We start from the raw sequence: 25,926 nt of genomic DNA, 5'->3' as shown, positions 1-25,926 counted from the left end.
CAGTCATATTTCTCTCTAACTAAAGTGGAAATTAAGGTTGGGAACAAAGATTTTACATTTATGGGACAACTACGAACCTTTAATTTTTAGTGTGATACCCTCAACTTAGTGTTTATACATAATACATGTTATCAATAGTTTTTTTTAACAAATTCTTTATGCAAAAGTGTTTAAAAAATGTTTCCTATTCATTTATGTGTGTATCTTTAGCGTATTTTAGTGTATCTCTGATAAAATATGATACTTTTCGATACGTATCTTAATTTTAGTCGACCGATATGATGATCGATACCGATACTTTAATCCTTAGTGAGAGTATGTCAGTATGATGACAATCCAAGAGTTCAATCATGAGATCACTTCACCATTAGATGGACGAAGGAAAACTTTTGGTTTTTTTTTTCTTCTTTTTTTATAGGGGAGAGAATCTTTCATGGTTGGACCTTGAGGGGAGGGATGTTTCGGTGACTTTGTAAATAGGGGGAGGCTCTGGTGCCTGATTGCTCCCTATCATTTCTAGTTTATAGAGTATAATTTTTTTGTTCTTATGTATATATACTTTTACGTGATATATAATTGTCACGAGAATCTCTTACTTTTGGAAGCTCACATGACACAAATTTTATCATGTAGACAAATGATGTGTCTATTTTGATCATTTGATAGAGAAGACATGGTCTATATTAGCAATTTGTCGAATTTTAGAGTCTACTTCAGTCAAACACATCCTTATATTGGCATGCATCTCAGTGGAAGCATATGTGATTATACTCCAACCATTGTTGTGCACTTTCTTACTCTTGAGCATCATGAACGGTTTAGATAAGAAAAGCATTGTAAATAAGACAATTCAGATTTGTTTTGTGGTTTTCAAAAACATAAAATTTTGTGACATCAATAACTACCCCTACATTTTTTGGGTTCATTCGCCGTAGGAACATTGATATAAAACACGATATTGGGTAACATATCAATCATTTTTGTTATTGATACCAATACCGATATAGATCAATCGTATAACCAATTCAAGATTAAAAAAAAAACCACTACTTGATCCCAAAAAGATTTTTTTTTTCAGTTGTGTCGATCAATATGCATGTGTCAACTCAATGTTGATACTAGATCCCGCCATGGGAAGGTACCTTCATTTTGTGTAGTAATTTAATCAATCCAAATGAGATTGAGTATCTCAAAAAAAGAAAAAAGAAAAAAATCATAGGCTACTATAAGTATTTGATAGGGATTGTTACGATGTCAAAGTGCAATTTTCCACCCATGAGACAATAAGAAATCAAATGTGGGTTTTAATAAGTAAAAAAAGTATGGAATCTACATGTGGGATGTGAAAGGAAGAATATAAGAATCTATACACTGGCATCGTAACAATATATTTTCCCTTATAGTATATATAAGGAATTTTTTTTTCCTTTTTGAAAAAAAAAAAAGGCTTAAATTAATTCACAATGTGTGAACCACACTGAGATAAGCAACAAGAAATTGGCTTCTTATGTAAAGTAATTTATTCCATAAATCTTCAAAGTAACAAGTAACATGTAACCACATTGAATACGGTAGCTCCACTACCTAACTAAATAGGTCCCATTTGATTATGTTCATAAATTTCATTACCAGTTCACATGGCCTACATCAAAAAATATTTCAAATTTGAATTATTAATTCCTTTGGGGGACAATTAAGAGGTGGTAAAGGACGTCAAATTATTTGATTCCAAAGTTTCATATTTCTTGTCTAGGAGTAGAACAAAGAAAATTAAAGTCCACAAATTGGATGGTCACGATCACTTGTAGGACCCTTAGCGTATGCGTGTATGCACCATGGCCACAATTTCCTTTTCACCCCCTCCTCCCATGGGTTGAAAGTTGAAACGTGAAAAACGCAGTGGGTCCATATATTTCTTTTCTTGGTTCAAGTCAAGGGCACTTTGGGTAAAATGTACAGAAGAAGCCCAAAAATCAAATGACCTAAAAATTATACTAAACATTGTTCAAGGCTTTAAAGGTGTCACAGATTTCATGAATACTATTTTGTTACATTTCATTGGTGTGTTTTTCTATACCGCTTGATAAGATAACCTTCCCCCATAAAAAAAAATATAAGGAAAATGTTCTAAGTTGCCAGGGTAAGATACAATAGCATCTTTGGTGGGTCTATCTTTCTCCTCACATAAAATGACCTCATTGCCCTATCACGTATGATACTCTTTTGTCGCATCTCATTGGTGGTGGTGGTGCTTTTTTATGCCATTTTCTCAAAGAACCCTCTTTCACAACATAAAAGAAAAATATTATCTAAGTTGTCAAGATGGGCGAAGTACGGTAACACCTCTGTGTCTATCTCTCTCTTCCACACTCGAAATATTTTCGCAGCCCTCCTATGTAAGACACCGTTCATTGCCACTTACTCATAGATACCTCTCCATGAACATAAAAGGTAAAAGATTCTCTAAGCCATAGGACAAGGTATACTAGCACCTCCATCTTGCTCTCTCTCATTCTCACATGAAATGACCTCACTATCTCCGGATATTTAATTCCATTCTCCCACAACTAATTGGTGATCGAGCTCCATTTTTCCATGTCCCTGGGTAGAGTGGTAGACAACTCTCTCTCCCCCCCTCGCATAAATTGTGGAAACATGAATCATGTCAAGTGAAGAGAGAGAAAAAAACTTAAAGGGATAATTTCAGTAATTGATTAGGGGTAAAAATGAGAAATGAGGAGCCAAAGCCGCAGAAGCTCAAAGCGCCCAAAAAGCAAAGCTGACATAGATGGGCCGGCTTTTAACTATATTTAGGTGGAGAGTTTGGACAGACAAAAACCAAACTTATTATCACCATCGTCGCTATCTGCAGCTGTTGCTTTGCTGATGACGAATTTCTCTCTTTCTCTCTCATCTTCTCCTCTCAATTTTCTCTCTCCTCCAATTTTGTTTTTTTTTAACTCCTCTTTCTGCCGTTTTCATTAGAGGTTTTACTAACGACTAAGGGAACCCCTACCTAAGGTCATGTTCCTGTGTTCTTACAGAAAAAGAAAGGAGTCGGAATTGAAGATTCCATTACTGAAAGACAAAGAGGAGGAGACCCACCTGAATAATCCAGCAAATTCACCCTCCTATCAAGTTTCTGCAGAAAACCCAATTGAATTCACCTTCACTTCTGCAAGATTTTTCAGCTCTACTTCTCTTCCGGTCAGGTTCTATGTTGGGGGTTTCCGATTCGTCGGGGAATTCTAGTGCCGCTGCTGCTTCTGCTGCTCCTGCTCCTCCTTCTGTCGCTGGGAATCATGAAGGTGATGTGGGTGTTGGTGGGTCAATTACAGTTGCAGCAGGTGATTCTGCTTCTGGTAGTGGGCTTGGAGGTAGTGGAGGAGAAGATGAGAAGCTGAGAGGTGAAGAGGGTGACCGGAATTTGGCCGGAAATCGGTGGCCTCGTCAAGAAACGTTGGCTCTGTTGCAGATTCGGTCTGATATGGACGTTGCTTTCCGTGACTCCACTCTCAAAGGTCCACTATGGGAAGAGGTTTCTAGGTACTTATTCTTCTCTTCCCTTTCTTTCCTTTTTAAAAAATTCAACCAGCTTGTTTTTGATTTGGAATTTATGAAGAATCCGAGATCTGTAGTTGGGTATACCCTTTTAAGTGAATTTCTTCTCTTGAGATAAGAGGGAATTCAGAGACAAGATGGGAAAATTAGAGCTGGTGGAGTTGAAATTCTGGGCTTCTGTGTGATCTGCATCTCCATTTTTCTTTGTCTTCCACTGATATAATCCAGAACGAACTACTTTTTGAAAAATGGTTTTCACATTACTTTTCATAGATTCTATCCATCTTCTTCTTCTCTAATGTTCATGGGCATCCTTCTCTCTTTCTGGAAATCTTCATCAATCAAATCAGCTCCTGGGCTTTGCATGGATTTCGTACTTTCTCTAGTCACTTCCTTTTCCTATTTAATTTCCCTAGGCTGCTTCTTTAGCTTCTGGAAATTCTGAATTGGAATTCTCCTTTCAATCCCATCTCGATTGATTCCATGGCTGCTTTGAGTCCTAATTGGTTCCTTCTTTCAGTGCAACCTCTCTCTAGCTAGTCTCTATTGGGATTGAATTGAATTTAGCTTATTTTGTTTTTGGGTTAAAATTTTGATTACTGTTGGTGATTTCCTTTTTTTTTTTTTTTTTCTTTTTCTTCAAGCTTTTTATATAAAGAGGAAAAGCAATGGCGGTTTGGATTTTGTTGTTTATCACAGGAAACTTGCAGAGCTTGGATATCATCGAAGCGGCAAAAAGTGCAAGGAGAAGTTCGAGAATGTGTACAAGTATCACAGACGCATCAAAGAAGGAAGATCTGCCAGAGCTGACGGCAAGACCTACCGTTTCTTTGATCAGCTTCAAGCTCTCGACCATCATCACCCATTATTACTTCCTCCGCTCTTGCCGCCAAAACCACTCCAATCTCAATCACCTGCTGCGGCTCCGCCTCATCTAATGCCGACGACGATAGCCACTCCATTAACAGCAGCAGCGCCACCACCCCCACCACTACCAATTGTCTCTACTCATACTGCTACTCCGACTGCTACTGCTGCTACTACTACTACTACTACTACTACAACAACCACCACTACTGATCCCATGACGACTACTTCATCTATGGATTCATCTTCCTCCTCCGAAGACGAATCCGGTGGCAGCCGCTCGCGAAGGAGGAAAAGGAAGAGAATGACGGCGTTCTTTGAGAAACTAATGAACGAGATGATCGAGAAGCAAGAGATGCTACAAAAGAAGTTCTTGGAAACCATAGAGAAACGCGAGCGCGAAAGGGTAGCTAGAGAAGAAGCTTGGAAGGTTCAGGAGATGGCGAGGATGAACCGAGAACACGAATTGATGCTACATGAACGTTCCATAGCCGCTGCGAAAGACGCTGCCGTGATCTCATTCTTGAAGAAAATTTCCGAACAGTCGAGCCCAGTTCAATCGACAGAACTACAATTGCAATTACATGAAAACCAAATCCAGAATCCAAAACCAAAACCAATTCCAATTCCAATCCCAAATCCAAATCCAAATCCAAATCCATCGAAGCAGCCATCGCCGGAAAAGATGATGGTAGAGATCCCTCGGCCGGTACCGGATAATGCCGCCGCCGCCGAAAGCTTTGCTGCAACTTCGAGTAACTTATCTTCTCGATGGCCGAAAGCGGAGGTTCAAGCACTTATTAGATTAAGAACCAATCTGGATCTCAAGTATCAGGAGAATGGGCCAAAAGGACCATTATGGGAGGAGATCTCAGCCTCCATGAGAAAGGTTGGATACAACAGGAACGCCAAGAGATGCAAAGAGAAGTGGGAGAACATCAATAAGTACTTCAAGAAGGTGAAAGAGAGCAACAAGAAGAGACCCGAGGATTCCAAGACATGCCCTTACTTTCACCAGCTCGATGCTCTCTACAAGGAAAGGACCCATCAAACGCCGCCTCTGTTGCAGAAGCCGGAGAACATGATAATGCCACTCAGGCAAGAACCGATCCGGCCACAGTCAGATGTAGAGAGCGAGAACAACATGGATATAGAGATGGCGGAGATGGAAAGGAACCAGGAAGAACAAGATGATGAAGACGGAGATGACGAAGTTAAGGATGAAGGCGGAGATTACGAGATTGTGGCCAACAACAATTCTTCTTCGCTGGCCATCGTCGAGTGAGACGAGATAGAGAAATAGAGGGAAGTTTCACAACAACTCGATCAGAAATCAGAAAGAGCTCCATGTAGGGGATGGGGTGTGCCATTTTGAGTGACTGAAGAAGCTTTTGGGGAAATGGGTCGAGTTGCAGAAGCTGTCGGATTGGTAAGTGGGTCTGCAATTTGCATTTGATCCTCCACCATTAACAATCTTCTGGGATTCCTGCTTGGTATTTGATGTAGCTTAAGGTGAGTAATTAGTATATATAAATTTATTTATTATTTATAATCTGCTTAATAATACTTCTGTAATAGAGGTAATTCCATTACAGAATAAATTTGGGTTTTAATGTTTCAATAAGAAACTGATGTCAGGAACAGTAGTAGTGATCATCATTTGCAGTGGAACTGGAAGAGATAATCTATTCTGTTCTGATCTTTTTCTTTTTTCTTTCTTTTGCCTTTGCCATGTCTGCAGTCTCTGCTGAGGTTTTGCTATCGATGATGGGGGACCTGTGGCTGAGGGCTGTGGGCTGTGTGGGCACTGGGCGCTGGGCGCTCTCTCTCACATTCTGTGTTAGTTTTTTTTGGGGAATGGTTACTGATAATGGAAGAGAGAAAAGGCTTTGATAGGGAGAGATGCTTTCTTTTGAGGGCAATTTTGTCGTTTAAACAAACCTCACAATGGTCCAAACTTCCACTATTAAAGAATCTTTACTTGGATTATAAGAAACCTTTCATCACATGTAAAAGCCACTGTTTAGCTGTGCTATCTGACTAAAATGCCCTTCCATGAGACGATCTTTTCTTCTATTGTCACAACTACTTCTCTTGCCAGTAACATTCCTTACCCATTTCTATTTTTGTGGTCCAATTCAATCATAAGCTCTCCCAATTTTATTTATTTATTTATTTTTAATTTTAATTTCAATTTTATTTTTAAATAATTGACAACCTCAGCCTTTTTCAAGCTAGCATTTATTATGTTGAAACTTGTGACATGATTAATTACTGGTTGGTGTGGACTACTGGTCAAAATCTAAGATTTGGGTTCCAAAAATAATTTTTCATTTCCTTTCCTTTCCACAAATGAAAAAATTTCAGTTCCACCTGAGCTGCCATTTTAACCAAAAAAAAAATGTCCTATATGCAGAGATCATTCTCCTAAATATAACCCTTGATTTGTTACTGTTATCTAAGGTTGTCATAACATGATAAGAAAAGGATGGGGTTCGGTGGGCATTACTGTTTCATTCCCCATCTACTATTTAGTGCATAGTGATCATGCATGGCTTGTTCATCATCACCATCAAAATGGGCCACAGTGTTTGAGATTTATAACTTTACTTAATACCCTCCTGATTGTTAATTATACATCCAAAAGTTGAAAGGATAGTGTCTCAAATAAAAAAAAAAAAAATCCCAATTAAACCATTGATTCACCGAACTCCACCACTTGTTTAGTGGAAGTCTTTTACTTAATCCTCTACTAAACCAGACTTAACTAAGTTTCATCACGATCGATTGGTCTTTGCGACTAAATTTTGTTTTCTTATACCATTTCTGAGTTTTTTTTCCCCCTGTAATCCTCTTAGAGGAATCTGATCTCCATTAGTCCTTCAATTGTTACAAAGATGAATGCCTAGATCCCATTGAATAGTTGAATGTGAGTGAGTGAGGGAACCAAATGCTGGTACTTCTATGTTTGAAACCATTCAGATATGTTTGGAAAGACCACTAATGGAACAAGAGTACAAGACATGAGATGATGTCTTTGGGCTTCTTTCACAAAAGGGGCACCTGCTGACTCATCTGATTAGCAGTATTAGGGACCCAATAGTTTCTCAAGTGGGTTTGATTTATTGAATGTATTCCTTCATGAATAGGATGAGGACTGTCAATGGTGGTGACTGCACCTTTCAAATTGTTTGCCATTTTATTGTTGAGGTGGTGGGTCTATTGTTTCCCACTCTAGCTACATTGGTGGTTCTGATTGGTATTCATAACTTGGTTTAGTATAAGCTACAAAGTATATTTATAGGAATAATATAATCCTTCAGATCTCTTTATTTATCCAATATAAAAAAGGGAATAACTATCAAGTTGATCAGTTCTATAATCTATAAGTCTTGTCAAAATCTTTCATCGTGAATTCTTTAAAAAGAAACAAGAAAAAAGAAAATATTTCATGAGGGGAAAGCCATGATAGTCATTAATATATTTGGCTAAATAAGGGAATAAATCAGGCAATGTCCTTAAATTGTGGGATATACTGATATAAATAAATAAAATACAAGCCAGTGAGTCTAGGAGTAGTAGTAAGGATTGAGTTGTTGAGACTCTTCTTTAATGTGGTTGAAAGCACTTTTAAATTAAGATGAAGTGATGAACCCCACAACCAGTTCTCCAGTGATCGGTTTGGTCTGTAAATCCATCAACTTCCAATGATAAATTAATTTCAGTTAGGGTAGAAGTGTGGAAGAGAAACAAAGAGGAGGGTCTTCTAATACAACTGTTTAAGGATGATAATATTCTTGGGAAAATGTTCAATCTCAAAGCAAATATAAAGGGAAATGGATGAGATCACCCTTAAATTTCTAGAAAATGGAAGAAAATTAATTTCTACCAAATCCTTCTAGAGATCTAAGACTTAGAATTTTATTTTAATCATCTTTGACAATTATTATTCCCAGTTTCCTGCATGCCATGAATAATAAGTCTATAATACGTTAAAAATTTCAAGGGTGGACTGAAAAAATCATGGCTATGAGGTTGGCATGGTAAGCCATGCAGGAAAGGGACATTGGCCTCGCTCTAATGGAGAAAAAGTTGGGAAGAAGTGGGCTATGAAAATGTTGACCAGTTTTTATTACTTTGCAGGATTTGGATTTTTTTATTTATTTTTTAATAAAAAGAAAGCTTAATTAATGATAAGCTCAGTCAAATCATCAAGGCTGGAACAAGTCACACAGTATAATACCTATACTTAACACCATATTTGGAGCAAATGAAAATGGCCCACCATTTCCTTTTTTTTTTTAAATGGAGCTTTTCATTTCTCAAGTATTTTGGCCCTACCAGAGCCTGTTCCAAAGCAAGTCTATTTTTTCTGCTATAGGAATATTGGAGGAAAGAGAAGAACAATATACAACACTTCCATGCTCTAATGGCCAATTTAACTAGCTTTGATGAGTCCATAAGATAAGGGTTGTGTGGTCCACTTGGGAATTGGGAGAGCTTTGTTGAGCTTTCCTTGTTCCACACCTTAATAAGTTAGAATACTTGTTTGACTTGAAGGGTAGAGGAGATGATTAAAATATTCAAAGTTTCAAACACACAAGTTTCTATTCTTTTGACCATTCTTTCTGTTTTACCACAAGAACCTCATCTTGTAGCAAAATTTTTCGAGTATTTGATCATTGTTACAGTCATTTTTTTTTTCCTGATATATAAGGAGAGGAAGTAAATAACAGTCAGACCTTTTAGTGAATACGAATTTTTTGCGCATCATAACTCATAAATTACACTAAGCAGTTGTTACTTTTTACAGTCAAGTCATTAAAACCCAGTTGGTAAAAGTTAAAGAAACCCCATTAAAATGTTGAGGAGAACCCTTGTGGATTGGTTATGTTGAGGAGAGTAACCACTTTATATGATTGTATCAATGTTACATTGACAGGCTAACTAATTTATTTTGTAGTTTTATGCGACAAGGGCAGATATACCTGACCGAATAGTCTTTGTAAGATTTTGTGAAGTGTTTTTACTCTCAATAAACCCCAAAACTCAAATAACTTTGGATGGCCAATTTGCCTACCCTTGACCCAGTAGAGTTTGACTTTTAAGGCTGTCTTTGACATGTATAATTGGAATGAACTTGGGATTATTATGTATTCTAATCGCTGATTTTTGTTTTCTATTTTCTTGCTTTAGTATGTGTTCTAGATCCTTCTTTATTATTATTATTTTTTTTTTTGGAGAATGCGTGTCAAATCCAACTTTTGATTGATCTTATATTTGTCCCTAGGAGTCGAGGAATTAAAGCAAGATAGGGAAGATGCAAACCGAAGTAGGGACCCAAGCCAAAGGTGTCGATCTTTATAATCCAAATATTACATAGGTGATATTTGCCTGGGATAGTCCAAATGTCAAATTTGGTGATCTAACCTAATCGTTTGGCTTATCATATATCGATTTTTTATCTCTTTTGTTTTGTCAAAACTCCTTGTTTTTATATATATTTGATTGTTTCAAATAATATTTTCTAAGTATTCTCTTAAGACATAGGTATGTCTGACTAGATTGAAAATCAACCATAGTTCTATATTGACAAACTGATATGATCACAACATTAGGATGCCAATGGACACTACCACATAGAAGGTAAGTAGGCAGCTTTGAGGCTCCCAATTATGCAATAGCCAAATCCCACCCCCCATATATTAAAAGAGACCTTATCAAAAAATATATATATATATATATATATATATATATTAAAAGAGAGTTTTTCTTCACCCACAGGAAAAGATTCCCTATAAGTCGAAAAGTCATAATTTCTCCTTCTATTTTACGAAATCCAAAACTATGCTTGAGTGTCCAAAAAGTCTCACCCCCAAATAATGAAGGTGGATCATCTTCATCCAACCTGGTGCAATAAAAAGCTATTGAAGAATATGGTGAAAGGATGTGGAATATATGAATGAAAGAATTTGTTAAAAAACAAAAAAATTATCACTTCATGGGGGTCTATTTCATACTGTTTGCCCCTTCATTTTTCCCAAGGATTCTTGTACTGCATATATTCCTTGGAAATGATAGTTTAAAGCATTACTTAGATTGTTATACGGGTAATAAATATTTAACTGAAAATTAACTTATGATTAGATGATGCATACACGGTATTTATTGACTTGAAGGTTAATTAAGAAATGCACCAAAAACATGAATATTTGTCCAAAATAATTTTATGTCTTCCCATTCGACGAGAAATCGATTTTTTCTTTTTTCCAAACCGAATTATGCTTGACCACTTACTAAGCAGTTGTCCCTAATTCTTAAATATTGTAAGAAACTTCTATTCGTAAACCTATTTATTTACGTTTAGCTTACGAGATCATGAAGTATAAAAAAAATATATATATATATATATATATATTTATCTTGCTTAAGAGTTGAGCTTATTTGAAAATTATGCTATTCTAGAGTTTTGACCTAACTAGAGCCCATGATAGTTTAATTTGTTTTATACTTATTTTCGATATTGATAAGATTTGATTCCTCACTTAAATTATTGAGTCTAATCAATAATTATGCTGAAAAGAGTTGCTTCCTATTATTAATCAGTCTTTAATTTTCTTTTAAATTTTTTTTTTATAGTTTTAAAGTTTACTTATTGGAGAGCAAGACAGGTTGATCTCTTATCTTTGTTTTATATATATATATTATTGTACAGATACTAAGTAGAGGCGTTGAAAATATATTAGTTGAGACAACCTGAGATGACCTGATGGCCCATACACTATTTCTCTCTCTATTTTAATATGCAGACACATTTTAAAATGCAAGCACTAGGAGGGGTGTTTGTCCACAAACAATTGGGCACATTTCTGCTAAAAGAGCTAAATTATGCTTCAGAATTTATAAATATATAAGAACCATGTGATAGATTGAATGAGACCCAAATTTCTATTTATATGTAAAATTTTAATCTTTATAGAGTTTGCCATGTGGCAGAATAAAAGTTTAAAATTTTAGATAATGGGAGAATGCATAATAGTGATTGAAATTTTAAAAGGGTTATTAAATATAACATATATAAGGATGCATGCCAATATAAAGAGAGATGCCAATGTAAAGAGAGGCAATTTCTAGAACTTTGTGATGGGCCCCGCTGAAACAAACCCGAAGTTGGTTTTTTTTTTTTTTTTTTTTAACTTTGGACTGATAAGGTTACCAGTTAGCCCACCACTACCATTATATTAAATTGGATGGGCCCAACTTTTTACTGGGCTTGTTGGTCAAAACTCACCACAGGCCCGGTTCAGGACTCCAGGGTGGGTATAGAAAATGAGTAGTCTATATGTAAAGGCTTCATGTATGGTTTCATGAAGACATCCTTCTGTTTTTTCTTCTGTATATGTCTTTTCATGCTACTATTAAATGTATTTGTTAATCAAGGCAGCGTTTGGTAGACAAGAAAAGAAAAAAGTATAAAAACACAAGATTTCTTGGATCATGGAAATGTCAAGCATAAAGAGAAATTCTCAAATCAAGAAAAAAGTATAATTTTTGTATTTTTTTTTCTTTTAAGAGTGTCTATAGAAGTATTTGGAGAAGAAAAAAAAACACATATCATCACAAAACCGTACATGAACTAACCGTTACATTCCATGCAGAGCTCGCACCCTCACCTAACCACTGTTCATGGCTTCATGCATTGAGCAGTAAATCCTGCATGTGTTCATGAATTGCAACTCTTTGGTAAGAGGGAATTTATATATAACGTCTATGCTGCAATGCAGGCAAATGCAGAGGCTTTTCTGTTTGTTATGGCCATCGGTAAAATTGGTAGTGCTTCTCCTTCTTGGAAGCCAAAATTAATGCCAAACCCATTAATGAGGTTGACAGTGAATTGAAGTTCTCATGTATTAGAAGCAAATGAATCTTGACCTCAGCTTGGTGAGTGATCATAGAAGACAAGTTTCTTTCAAGAGTAGAAGTTGAGATGTATTTTTTTATTTTATTTTGCAGAGGATTTCTATATATGAGGGAGCGGCATAGGGGAGGCACCAAAGATGAACTATAAAATGATTTCGTACATATGGGTAGAGCCTACTAACCACCGTTCGCCAATGACTAGCCTGGTGGGTGCTAGTAGGATAAATGGTCATCTACTCCTACACACATACACCCACTACTCTTTCCTATGCTGAACCAAAGGGTTCGATATCCTTAGAAGTGGAGATTCCCTCTTCATCATAAGCATAAAGAATCTCCATCCAAGATTTTAATACCTAATATTACCCAGAAGGTGCCCTTCAATACTTATTTCTTGCTCCAAAATAGACCCTCAAAAAATCTCCTCTTAAGTAATAGAAGGGTACATGATTGAAGTTGGCTTTGAAATTGCCATAAATTTAGTTCAAACTAGGGTGTTAAAAGTTGGCCCACATTAGTAGATTCAATCTAAACTGATCAATTGAAACCTGAGATTGGTTCGATTGATTACCAAATGTGTCAAGGCTAAATGACTGACTGATTAATAATCAGGCGTTTCCAATGTAAGTTAGTGTCCCGATGGTCACTTGACCAAGATTGGTCAAATACTATGACCTATTGATAACCAACCAGTTATAGCTCAATTATGGACCGGTAACAGATACATGTCTATGCCCTAAACTACAAGGCCCTATACCCAAATAGGCAAAAACTAGGGGTGAAACAGTGTAGGGGTTAGGTCAGGTTTCTTAAAATCCCAACCCCACCCCCTATAGGGCTTATGCCAACCCAACCTAGCCCTAATTGGCCTTGATTTATTGGGTCTGGCTAACCCTATTTTTGGAGTTTGTATCCTATGGAAAAAAAAAAAAAAAGAAAGAGATCAATACACAATTAAAATTATGAAGCACAACACAACAGATGTTTTGCACACTTGACCATAGAATCAACGACTTAGATCTTATTATTTGAACAAAAGGATAGGATGACAGTCCTAAATTATATTATAAAATCAAGTTTAAAATAAAAAATGGGCTAGGCCTAGGCCTCAACACATGCCTGACCCAACCCTAACCCAAGTTAATATTTTTTCAATTCTAACCCACTCATGGGGTCAAAAATCTTAACCAAAACTTGTTCAAGGTTAGGGCGAGTCAGAACGGATCAATCCATAAAAACCAAACTTACATCCCTAACAAAAACGATGTGATACCTTAAATTGATGGGATGATGGGAACTAATTAAATCTTACCCAAACAAACCGGTTGAGACCTCTAATACAAACCATGCCTAATCTATCATGATGTAAGACATGTTTCTCCATGTGTGAATAAGTTTATACATATATGTAAAAAAAAAAAAACTTATTGCAAGACTTTTCCCCTGAATTTTTTTTTTTTCCAGTGAAAGGAAAAACCCTTTTTTTGGGAACATACTTGTAGAGCAAAGAGCCTTCTAAGCTATTTTTTGGACCCCAAGCCTTTGTCTTTATTGCAGGCGTAGGCCCAAGAACCAAAAGGATCTTTATTACAAATCTAAATTTTAAACAAAGGGGGCCAAGACAAAACCACTACCAAAGCTAACAGCCAACCACAACATCGCTAATAGGCCATAGCCTATCTGTTCTTATTCCCCAGAGGGCTTGAGAGAGAGAGAGAGAGAGAGAGAGTAGAATTGGGTCCAAGAGGGCCAACGATCATGGCGGAAGACTATGAGCAGCACTCAATGGTCACGAAAGAGACAGCAATACAAGCCCTAAACACCGTCATACAGCTCCATTTCGAGAAAACCCTTGAGAAGAAAAGGGCTGTGGATCAGCAAAAGAAGGAGCTTTGGAGGCTCTTCCAGCTTTTCTTTCTCTTCCTGGCTCTGCTTTTGGGTGCCCAAGTCCAGTCTCCCAGGCTACAATGCCGGCATTGTTGGGTCCCCATCGGACTCCTCTCCCTGAGCCACCTAATCTTCTACGTCTCCGTAGCTCAAACTCTCCGCTGTATCAATGGCTTCAAATACCAGAGGCGTTGCCATAAGCTGACGCTAGCCCTAGCCACCGAACGCCTCAGGCATCTCAAGATTAGGGCAGGAGCAGAGGCCGGAGCTGCCGCCGGAGAAATGGGCCTTGGAGAGGACGCGTACGAGTTGGAGATACACTACCAGGAACCACCGGAGAGTTATTTCGCTAAGTTCAAGAGGAACTGGGCTTTGCACTTTGGCTTCTTGATCCTTATCTACGCTTTCATGGTTTCTTCCTCTGTTGTCCTCCTCTGTTTCTAGACCCACAAATTTCTCCGTCTGCTACTTAATGGGTTCTGTAATAGTTCTAGATGGACTAGTTTCTGGCTCATGATTTGAGGTCATGGTAGTGGTGGCTAGCCTGCCTGCGGCGGCGGCGGCGGCGGTGGTGGTGGTGGTGACGGGTGGGAGCGGTCAAGTGGGATCTGTAAAGTGGGTAACGGCTAATTACTGATGTTCCATACGTTTTCGTGTCAATAGATAGAAATGGCGATGTGGGCACTGTGAGGTTAGAATCTCGAGAGAAGTAAACTGCTTGGTCCTCCTGACTCCTGATTGTTGAAGAATAGTTTTTAGTTTTTAGTTTTGAGTTTTGAGTTTTGAGTTTTGAGTTTTGAGATTAGAGATTAGATTGACCGTTGAGCTTTTTTAAATGCCTGATTTCTTGGAAGGAAGCAATTATTTGTCTTCCCCCTCTTTTTATTTTTACCATAACTATTATCTATCATTTTTTATTCATAGTTAGACAATAAGGTTTTTAACATATTTCTCCTCCGCCTAATGCATTCGGAGCAATTTAGGCTATGGGTGCTTCATATGTGTGAAGAAAAAGAACTAATATTGAAGACTAAGAACAAAAATAATATGATTAAGGCAAATTTTGTTTAGTTGTAGAACAAACTTATGACATATGAAGAATATATAGTTCAATAAAAAACAGTTGGCAAGTTCCATATGATCAAGGCAAAAACATATAGCTTGGACCGACTCGAACCCAATAGTAGGGTCATTTTTAAACTCAGACAAGTCTTTATAACTCATGGCCAAGTTTTATATTTTTTCACTATCTTTGGACACAACATGAATTTCACCTTATAAAATCATCGGGAGGGAGTCTTTTAGTAGAGTGAGGACTGAAGAAGTGCTATGATTGGGCTCCTAAGAGCAATGAATCATATCATTAATTCTCCAAAATATCTTTCTTGAGTTCAACTGAAATGTGAGATCCCATAGATCAAGATGTTCTCTCTTCATCGTGGCTTGGCCCGAAGAAAAACTTGATTCATTTTGTAGAATCCATATTCTCGATTGCAATTGGCTCTCGACCATCCCCTTCCAAAAACTACAGTTAGGGCATATTTAGGTTGATTCTTACTGATTCCTCACCAATCCTGCATGAATTCAGACCTGATCCGGATTGAAATTGATCAAACCAGTCCAGAATCCAGATGCCAATTCCATGTTTTTTAACCCTAGCCATGAACCATCGGACGGAAATGAGCAAAAATTTTCCACAATCTATTATCGATCAGTTGGCAGGGCCCATACTGAAGTAGGAGAAAGGTGCCTCCCTTGTTCCTTGTCATCTTTCCTTTTAATGTTGTTTACTTTTCCCTTTTGGGAAAGGGGTAGTGAGTTTACCATCCAACAGTCAATCCATTAATCTGATAAATCTTACCTCGACAGGGTCAAGCAATCAATCAATCAATCTTAGGTGATAGCCTCATAGGTCATTCAGTTCTGTTATATAACATCTTTAAGAGGTCAGTAGGAAGCACATTGGCCTTCATTATTACTCAATTAACATTACCAGCTACCCATGAAACAGTTGGTTCTGCAAATCTACCCACCTCTCCTTACATTCCTGAATGAAAGAGGGTCTCAATGCATCTACTGATGGAGTGCTACTATCTCTACCATTTATGACATGCACAACTGGGAATTGGATGGTCACCTACCTGTACAGTAAAGTCCCACATCTCTAACAATACAAAAGCAGCTCCTACTAAAAGGCTCCAACCATGGATTTAGTTCACAGTATCAGATACAAAAAAAAACAAAAAAAAACAAAAAAAAACAAAACAAAACAAAAAAAACAAAACAAAACTAAACAAAACAAAACAAAACAAAAAAACAAAACAAAACAAAACTGCCACTCCATATCAGTCATGGCCAATGCCGGCCAATCCAATACTGATTCCTAAAATCCTGGATATATGTTTTGCTTTTTATGCAGAGATTCCAGTAACATAACCAACATATTTATTTCACTGTTAAAAGACCTGAAGGCTTGGATTTCTTGTACAACAATAATCTAAATTTTGATTAAGCTTGGGGTTGCACCGGTTAGTGCCTACCAATATTAAGCCCAGAACAGAAGGGCTTGCAGGATAAATAAATAAGGCCTGGCTACAATCCAAAGAGAATGGAAATAATTTATGAGGGAAAATAAGAAAAGAGAAAAAAGAATTATTCACTTCTTCTCAGCAAAGAAGCTCCATTGTGAAGGAAACCTAATTGTGAGTTGGTCCTTTCTCAGCAAAGATCAGCCGTAAGGGTAACCTAGCGAGGAGTTGGTCTCACCACTTAAGCTGCAAGTGCATTGCACAAGGACTTGTATGCATCAAGACAAAGTTTGAATTTTTCTTCCGCTTTTGCCTGTTTCTTCAAACACATCAAAGCAAGCATTGTTAGGGACGTGTTCTATTTATGAATCATGAGAAAAAAAAAGTAAGAATCACACATAAGGGGCATTTAAGTAGGTTTACAATTCTGATTCCTATGTTAATGGGTTCTTCGAGATATGAACTTGGTCTATCCTCTACATCCAATGACAACATGCAGCCTTCCCTGTGCCATGCATTAGCGAACCTTACCTGACCCAACTCTTGCTTTCGTTCAGATATTACTTTTAACCAAGCACCCAATAGGAAAGGGGGAAAACCCATTGGAAAACATAGTCCAACAAGGACTGAATTCTACTGACCCTGCTCTAATAATTTCAGAAACTATGTTATCTTGCCGGAGGGAAAATCACATGAGAATCTAGTGAACCCATTGCATGACACAGTGAGCTCCTTACCATAAAATAGAAGCCCCACTCCAAAACCATCTTGGTGGCCCCAAAATGAAACCAATCACATGATCTTTAACTAACTGGTCAACCTATGTCCATAATATCAAAAGGTATTAAAACTCAAGCAATTCAGAGGCCTTTGGATGTGCTCCAGTACGAAGGAGTGATTTGATTTAGATTGAAAGATCTAAAAGAACTAGGGGCAGACCTAAAATGACCTTAGGATAAGTGAGGAAAGACATGCATAACTCAAGCCTTGTATCAAGTATGACGTCAAATAGAGGAGATAGGGGATAAGGCTTGAGTTGTTGTTGTATTAAAACTCAACCAATTAGCTGAGTACGGCTTGAGTTGTTGTTGTATTAAAACTCAACCAATTAGCTGAGTACGGCTTATAAGGTTGGCGATACTCTTCTGGCTGAGGTTAATTACTATTTAAAAAACAAACTGTTTCTTTCCATCAATTAGATAGCGCGGACAGGAGGATAAGAGCTATCTATTTCCTATACCACATTAAGGCTTCAGAATCTCACAAGGCCTCACTAAATATTACTGAATTGCAATCAGCAGCGGAGGCATAAAACCTGACCTGCAAAGGGCCTTGATGCTTATCAGGATGCCACTTTAAAGCTGAAGCATGGAAGCTGCAAAGAAAAAAAAAAAAAAAAAAATCCATCAAAGCTGATTTTCATTTTTGAGGATGAGTTTGTGCCACCTAAAGAAATTAACAAACTTACGCGCTTTTGACATCTTCAATCTTTAAAGGGCCTGCAGGTGGCAGCCCAAGTATTGTTCTATCAGCATATGAACCAACAACACAAGACTCGTTATCATCATCACTTTCACTAGTAGTCTCCCATTCTTCCCTCCTATTGTTTGTCCTGTTTGAATGGTCTCTCCACTCAAATCCTGTTGTTGAACTACTCCGGAAATGGGATTCTTCCCATGACCTAAAAGACCAAGTAAAACATCTATTCCCAAATGTTGCCTGAAAAACTGTCTCTGGATGCTCATTTAACTCATCAAAGAAGCTGTCCCTTCTCAGTTTACCTGCAAAGAGTAAAGTGTAACATGAATTAATCCGAAGCTGAAATAGAACAAAGTCTACAATTTTTCACTTTTCTTGTACACCAATCGAAGTTGTTCTGTAACCAGAACAGTGTCAAAATGCTTATAAGCCATATAACCTTGAGACTGCCTAACCAATAGAAGTGGCAAGCTATGATATATCATACCATCAATAATTTCCCTTAATTATTCAACCTTCCAAGTACAGAAGATAAATGGTGATCCAAAACTGAGATCATGTCGCTTGGCCTTTTATTTTACGGCCTAAATAATCTATTTTTAAAGGATTATCTGCAATGTTGGCTTCTAATTGATATTTTCTTGGAGGGTAAGGCTTCTACTCTCTCTCTCAGACGTCTAGATGTAATGTTATACCTTTCCATTGGAAAAAACTAAGTGTTAATCCAAACCTGATGGTGAGTATAAATCTGATGGAAGGAAACTCACGCTTGTTTCTATTGCCCTTTCCAGCACCTGAACGGCGAGAATTAGATTTTGCAGAAGAATTCTTTGATTCGGACTGTCTGCCATTACCACGTGAGTCATCTATTTCTTCAGTCTCCCAACCGCTTGATTTGGTGGTTCCCCATGTTGGGGATTCATCCTGGAGGAAAACCCTAGATTTAAAGCACAGCTAATAACTAAAAATAGAAAAAGAAAAGAAAAGAAAAGAAAAGAAAAGAGGAAGAAGAAGAAAAAGAAAAAGAAAAAGAAAAGAAAAAACAAAGATCCAAGTATGTGAGGAAAGGTATGAACAAATAGAGAACCCCTGTTTCAAGAATTTTGCAGGTGGGAGTTTTGGGTCATTAAATCTGCCAGATTTCAAAAGAGGTCCTCGTAAAGGTTTACCTCAAATGACAATTTGGAAGACCCACTCTTGTAGAGAAGATCTTTCAGTGCTCTCTTAGTATCTGCACGCTTTTGACGTGTTGCATACCTGACATAATTCTGCATTCAGCATTTGTATTGTCAGACTCTTGAAAAATCAGAACCACTAGCTGAGATATGGGTTTAGGCATGAGCAGATGGAATTAGATAAAAGGTGAAAGAAGATTCTGGTATTCAATGTGGAAGAGAAAGATAAATATGGATTAGAAAAGAAAATTTACACCCTCCCACTTATAACGGGCAATTACCGATTGGTTGAATCAGGTTTTAAGCTCCTATAAAATAAAATCATAAACCTCAGTGACATCTCTTTCTTTCAGCACTATATCAACCAGCAAAAGGGTAAGAAAAATAAACTCAACCAGAGCAAGAAACAGTATCAACATTGAATATGCATCAGCATGAATATTCACTTACTATTGTTATCAGGCTAAATCTGCTTGTAACCAATTTGGTTGCAAGAGCGGTTGTAACCATACTTATCTACCATCTAGACAGGTTTAGTTTTATAGTTTCCATGGAGGCTTGGGACCTCTCCAAGCTCCCGTTTTAGCTTTGTACAACAGAGATGGAGGAAACAGACGGAGGACATCCTTCTCCTTAATGGTGAACAAAGATAATGACAGTAAAACCTGCTCCGGCACTGTGAAGGTGCAACGTCTCTCTGGATAGCTCGGGTGTCATTCACCTAGGGAGTGAGAGAGATAATGGTGGTTGAAGAGGCTTAAGGGCACACATCTTCTCCATGTCAGCTCACTAGAGTCCTATGTAGTTTAATATTCTTGTACAGCTTGCAATCGTTTATACTGTTGAAACAAATCTTAAATATAATATCTTTACAACCGAGAAATCATGACCAAAGTCATCGAATCATTGACACATGTCTCAGTTTCTAACTCTGATCCTTTTAGGCAAAAAGGAATCTATCGAATGCATCTTCAACCAACTTGCCTCTTTGCCCTCTCAATATGATCATAAAATAGGTATGGCGTCCCAAGCGAAGAGGAAGAGAGTGCCATACTGCTGTCCACATGTTTGCTTCAATCTCTCCAACAAATTTGGTGGACATTAAATCCTCGTGAATCCCATCCTTTTTTTTTTTTTTTTTTTTTGATGGGGGGTGGGGGGAGGTTTAATGGGAGAGAAATTAGTCAGCAAACTGAAAAGGTGTCTAAACATTGGGACTTTACTCTTACCTTTCCAAAGTTAAGAGGATTGAATGTCTACCAAACTTGGGAGGGTAGAAAATGCAGCTGTCCCAAATTTAGCAAATCTTTTATTCCATTGTTAGGAGCTTCTTCCCAATTCAATCTCCAGATGCTTATAACAAATGGCTCCAACCGTTAAAGCACCTTCAGCCACCGTAACCCTAACCTTCAAACCAGCGAAATTATCATGGTACAAAATTGTTTTCTTTGTCCTACAAAATTCAAAATCTCTATTGGATACTGAGTCCAACTGCTAATTTCCCTTTCGCTTTGTCCTTCAAAGTTCAAAATCCTTACTTATTTCTGAAATTAATTAGTAATTTCTCAGAATTTAGTATTGGTTGAATCACAGCGTGAACAAGTGTTCTTGCTCCACAAATGAGGTTTTAGTGGTTGAAATATCAACATATCTTTGAATTTGGTTTGGTATTTCACTTTCACATCGGGGAATTGATCTTTTCCGATCTTTGATGAATTGGGTTCCATTCGACAAAATGGATAAAACTGATCGAGCCTCCGCTATGATTAGAGAGATAAAATTTCTGCAGCTTGAAAACTAGAATGAGTAGGCTTCAACGGCAGAAACAAACCATCAAATACAACCAAAAGACCAGAAGACACTAGTTCTTGGAAATGGTTTCCAGAAGAAAGGAAGAGATCTGGATGAAGTAGGTCATGCAAAGTGGATGCAAGAGTTGCCATATGCTTGGATTAGCTCACCTCTACAAGACAGGTTCAAGTTGATACACTACTCCAATCCTTCTAGGAATAGGTGGGAGTATGTAGAAGCAGAGTAATAACAGAATTTTGACAGAAAGGTATCTACACATCACCAAGTCAAAAGTAGGATGAAGTGTGAATTGGCACCCTGGGTTTCACTGTCTCGTCTGTTTGAAGGGATGCAGTGCAGTTTGATTATGAATTATTTGAGGCCATAGGCTATGTGTCTTATAGATGAAATGGTGATCAATGAGTTATGCCAATGTAAAAAAATACGCTGTCCCTCTTCTTTTGGAAGGAAAAAGGAAAAACTAGGCCAAGAAGACAATCATAACAAACAGATAAAGTTAGTTCCCATGATGGAATATTAAGGCTGCGGTTGGTAGTCATCCAGAAATTTTTTTGTTCCGATAAGTTTCCATGATGGAATATTAAGGCTATGTTTGGCAGTCAGCCAGAAAAATGTTTCTATGGGAACAAAAAAACGGAATAAAACTTTTGGTGTCAACTTGGTGCATTTCGTTTTTTTTTTTTTGGAACGAAGAGGGAAAAAAATGCTAGAAATGCAAAATGATGGAACGACGAAACCTTGTTCCGTCATTTCGGTTTCGTTCCAAACACATAAAAAGTGAACTAGGGTAATCATTCCTGAAACAGGTTCACCAAACAAAATTTTTGTTTTAAAACGGCATTTTGACACAGAAACTGAAAATTCTGTTTTTGACACGAAACGTCATTTCTGGAACTGAATGACTACCAAACGCAGCCTAATTAGATCAATCTCTCATACAATGAATTCGAGTTGCTATGCACTTACTACAACAAGCAATCTTAAGGGATCCAGTACATACCTTAGATGGTTGCTGTCCTCTTCCTTCAGCCTGCAAACACATTTCTAACTTTTTATTCACATAAAAACATGAGGACTATCCAAGAGTGTCAGTTAATATGTAAACATATGTTATACTATGAAAAATGTGAAAACAGCAATAGCTGAACAAGATTCAGATGCAGACATCCAATCATTGAAATACAAACCCAGATGATAACTCTGACAGTTACAAGGCATAGACAGTAATTGATGCTATACATGAAGTGATAAACAAGAAATGAAAGAGCTTACATAGTGCTTATGTTGATGTAGTTCAAAAGAACAAGAAGGCCAGCAGCAAACCAGACCATCAAACTGGACCAAGAATGGATTATTAGCCTTAATTGGAGTGCCCAATTGGTTGTATGGGCCATGGGCTAACTATTGTAATGGGCCCATTTTATAAGCCCAAATATTAGGGATTTAAGTCCTATATGCATTAAGTAGTTAGTTTTCTATTTTGAAGAAGACTTAAGTTGTAAGGAATTCTTCCTATCAGACATAGGGTTTCCTGTTTTTCTTGTTTCCATGAAGTTAGAAATAAAGAGTAGAGGATCATACCCACTACCATTGATTTGAGAAATAATTTAGCCTTAAGCTTGTGAGTTCTATGAGAGACCGGGCATGGTTTTGTGGAATTCAAAACTGCTCCACTGTGGGATGCAGTAAGGAAACCTTGGTGGAAAGCCAAGGGTGGAGTTGGTGGGATTCCTTCTTTACAATTAGGTGAGAGGCCTAACATATTCTTTCTTTTATATTTTCCTTTCTTCCTCTTCTTCTGAAAAAACTGAGATCAGTTTTTTTGCACTCCTTGTACCCTGCGGTTGAATTGTTTCAGACCTGAAGATGTCATTGATTTATGAGAGTCTAGTTACCGTTTGACTTTAAAACTTCAATTTCCAGAAATTGATTTGCTACACTGATTTCTGGTTCTGGTTGCTGAAAAGCTTATGCTTCTATTTTCATCGAATACAAATTCTGTCCATCTCTTACCATCTACTACAAGTTTCTATTTCTGAACCTAGCTCCTAGGCATGCTAGGCTAAGTTTCTAATTCTGCCATTGGTATCTAATTTTGCAACTACTTTCCATTTCTCGTACTGATTTCCGTTCAGTTTTTTTTTATATGATATATAGGCCTCAAGGAGAGTTGAACTTGTGACCTCTTTATTGTGAGGAGTTAGTCTTTGCCAACTGAGCTACCCTCTTGGGATAGTTTTTATTCTTGAATCTGTTTCTATTTCAGAAAGTTTCTAAATCAGGTCTCAAATATGTTTTCTTATTTTCTGAATTCCTAAATCTGAGAGATGCCATTTCTGATCATCTGTTACTGTCAAAGATCAGTTCTGATTTCAGATGCCTACCCTTTGAGATCCAGGAAATGTCATTAGGATTCTAAACCCTAATCCCTTAGGTCCCCTAGATTCCCATCAGCAATCAAGAAACTTGAAAAGACCCTTGGTTGCTCAGGAAACTGGACAAAATTAACAAAGACTAGTTTCGACTAAGCAACTTATGGGGAAAAGTTTGTTGATGAGGAAACCCAATACAAAGATGAACCAAAGAGATATCTAACCATTTAAAATAATCTGCACTTCTCTGCAAAGACGCACAAAGTTGTCCTGTGCCAACCCAGATCGGTCATCACTGAAGAGTCTTGTACATGCCATCAATATTAAACTTCCATGTATAGCAAGACCTATAATCTAGATGCTAAAAATATAAAGTGCTTGGCGCATTGGAATCATTAGGTTTGCAAGGAAGGTGAAACAATTGACATCTTACATTAAATGAGAAGGGAGGGAGATGAATAGGAATGTCAGAGATGTCAAATCTCTGCTGGAGAATTCAAAGGCAAGGATTTTATGGAATTGGTGTATAAAGTCATTCGGTGAACTTTCTTGTAACAAGCTTGTACCATCTATTTTTTTGGTTCTTTCAGTTGCTTTGATAATGTGAATCCAGATGCTTATACTGTGCAAGTTTAGAGGCTTGCAAACCATATCACCAATGATACGTTTGAGTGTTTTTTTTTTTTTTGGGTGGTGGGGGGGTGTGGGGGGTGTGGGGGATGTGGGAGTATTTGTTGAGAAAATCAGGTCCCATTTCCTGGTCAGTTTGTAAGAAGTTGTAGCTACAATTGGAATTCAGTGACTTTGATATGAGTTTTTAGATGGAAGTGTTCAATTAAAGCACTGAACGAGGACTCACAGAGGTTAGTAATAATTCCTATATACTGATGGGAATTCAATGTAACCTTAGATTTAGAATTCTAAGACCAGATTGAGAGGAAGAGAATATGTTGGAGGAACTCTTTGTTGGATGGACAAGTACAATATTGTTTCAAACAGATGCTATTCTTGAACAAGCCCATAACGCTGCGTGACGGAGAAGCAAACAAATTTTTTGACGGATATGATATGACACTCAAAAGGCCTATCAGGTACTGAACTTGGCACAAGAGATGCTAAGAACATATGCTTCAGGCTTCAGAAAAGGGAACTAAATTTTATTCAACAAAATACAATCCGGAAGAAAAGGCTCGGCGGCCATTAATTGGACACAGAATGGCTTGAAATCCCAAAATTTTCAAATTTACAATTTTCTTAATTTTCCAGCAGCAAATCACCTAGTTAAACTGCTCTAGTGACATCGTAATGGTATTCTCAAACACTTTAGAAAATAATACATGAAAGAATAACCTGAATCCAACGCAAAATAGCCGAGAAATTGGGCAACTAAAAGGTTAAAAACACGAATTTGGATTAAAAGATTAAGAAAGCAAATTGGGGGAAGGAAACCCAGAATGAAAATGATCTTAGAAAACTCACCCAGTTCCATTTATTCTTCCACTTCTCGAGAGACGCAGGAGTGGAATGAAATGAAGCGGAATAACAAGTCTGCGAAAAGGAATTCCTTAGAGCCAAGATGTTTCTCCATCTGTGCGCTTGCATATCTCCTTCAAAATCCCTCCAAAAAACTAATCAAATAGAACAAAACAAGATTAAAGAACGGAGAGTTCGAAATCAGAGGGATAAAAAGAGATGCATTTCCCCTCTATTTCTCTTTCTTCCACGGATTTTGCGCCTATGCTCGTTTTCCGCAACAAGGGATTCTGGTTTGTGGGGATATATTAGCTTTCAAAAATAGCCATTAACTCTCTCTCTCTCTCTCTTCCCCTACCTTCCCCTGAAGGCTGAAGCGTGATTCTCTCTCTCTCTCTCTCTCTCTCCCCCACCTCACCCTTCAGGCTGAAGCGTGGGTCTCACTCTCTCCATGAAGCATGAATAGTGGAAGAGTGCACGTAACCTTACGGCCCAACCCAAAATCAAACATGGGTCTGGGCTTTTTCTTAACAAACATTGGCTGGGTTTCTTTCTAAGAGAAAATATGGCACTTCAGTCCGACTTGGAATAGGTCCATTATGAATGTATCAGAAAAAGTCGTTCCCACGAGATGGCTGAAGATGGACAATTGGATTCTTCTAGTAATCAATAGAAGTCAATTCGATTTGTGACTTCTACCCAAAAAAGGAAATAACACTACATCGTGTCGGTCCTTGCAAGGTTTAAGAACCCGGATTCTAATATGGGATCGGCCTCCATTGATTTCAATATAAATTGGACCGCAATTGGTAAGAATCGACCTATTAGAGAGTGACGTTAGAAAGAAGAAGC

The 25,926-nt window shown here is 37.6% G+C and overlaps 3 protein-coding genes across 5 annotated transcripts; 2 read left to right on the top strand and 1 right to left on the bottom strand.

Moving 5' to 3' along the window:
* The first annotated feature begins 2,850 nt into the window (after positions 1–2,850).
* On the top strand, positions 2,851–6,565 carry LOC122070817 (trihelix transcription factor DF1-like). 3 transcript variants are annotated; one of them, XR_006137986.1, is made up of 3 exons: positions 2,851–3,546; positions 4,261–5,857; positions 6,170–6,565. XR_006137986.1 is itself a non-coding variant. In XM_042635060.1 (2 exons), exons 1-2 carry the CDS (start codon positions 3,218–3,220, stop codon positions 5,711–5,713), a joined length of 1,782 nt encoding a protein of 593 aa, XP_042490994.1. In that variant the 5' UTR covers positions 2,851–3,217; the 3' UTR covers positions 5,714–6,129. The 3 variants fall into 3 exon arrangements, 1 of the variants encoding a protein (XP_042490994.1); XR_006137980.1 differs by having other exon boundaries at positions 4,261–5,940; XM_042635060.1 differs by lacking the exon at positions 6,170–6,565 and having other exon boundaries at positions 4,261–6,129.
* Positions 6,566–14,002: 7,437 nt separating this feature from the next.
* On the top strand, positions 14,003–15,181 carry LOC122060238. The gene has a single exon (XM_042623435.1). It carries the CDS (start codon positions 14,107–14,109, stop codon positions 14,677–14,679), a length of 573 nt encoding a protein of 190 aa, XP_042479369.1. The 5' UTR covers positions 14,003–14,106; the 3' UTR covers positions 14,680–15,181.
* A 1,482-nt stretch (positions 15,182–16,663) lies between these two features.
* LOC122072165 lies at positions 16,664–25,489 on the bottom strand. The gene is made up of 7 exons (XM_042636734.1): positions 25,081–25,489; positions 22,230–22,259; positions 19,412–19,510; positions 19,010–19,166; positions 18,232–18,544; positions 18,084–18,138; positions 16,664–17,076 (listed from the first exon to the last, which is right to left on the bottom strand). The coding sequence occupies exons 1-7, from the start codon at positions 25,201–25,203 to the stop codon at positions 17,005–17,007; spliced, it is 849 nt and encodes a 282-aa protein (XP_042492668.1). The 5' UTR covers positions 25,204–25,489; the 3' UTR covers positions 16,664–17,004.
* Positions 25,490–25,926: the final 437 nt, after the last annotated feature.

This window comes from Macadamia integrifolia, chromosome 2 (genome assembly GCF_013358625.1).
Source record: "Macadamia integrifolia cultivar HAES 741 chromosome 2, SCU_Mint_v3, whole genome shotgun sequence".
Classification (NCBI taxonomy): domain Eukaryota; kingdom Viridiplantae; phylum Streptophyta; class Magnoliopsida; order Proteales; family Proteaceae; genus Macadamia; species Macadamia integrifolia.
Note: the sequence above shows the minus strand (reverse complement) of the source record. Positions and strands in the feature narration are given on the sequence as shown.

Coding starts and splice junctions, on each gene's coding strand:
- LOC122072165 (XM_042636734.1), bottom strand. CDS start 25,203: ATGCAAGCGCACAGATGGAGAAACATCTTGGCTCTAAGGAATTCCTTT. Junction 18,545..19,009: donor AAAGGGCAATAGAAACAAGC/GTGAGTTTCCTT, acceptor TACTCTTTGCAG/GTAAACTGAGAAGGGACAGC. Junction 17,077..18,083: donor AGCATCAAGGCCCTTTGCAG/GTCAGGTTTTAT, acceptor TTGAAGAAACAG/GCAAAAGCGGAAGAAAAATT.
- LOC122070817 (XM_042635060.1), top strand. CDS start 3,218: ATGTTGGGGGTTTCCGATTCGTCGGGGAATTCTAGTGCCGCTGCTGCT. Junction 3,547..4,260: donor CTATGGGAAGAGGTTTCTAG/GTACTTATTCTT, acceptor TGTTTATCACAG/GAAACTTGCAGAGCTTGGAT.
- LOC122060238 (XM_042623435.1), top strand. CDS start 14,107: ATGGCGGAAGACTATGAGCAGCACTCAATGGTCACGAAAGAGACAGCA.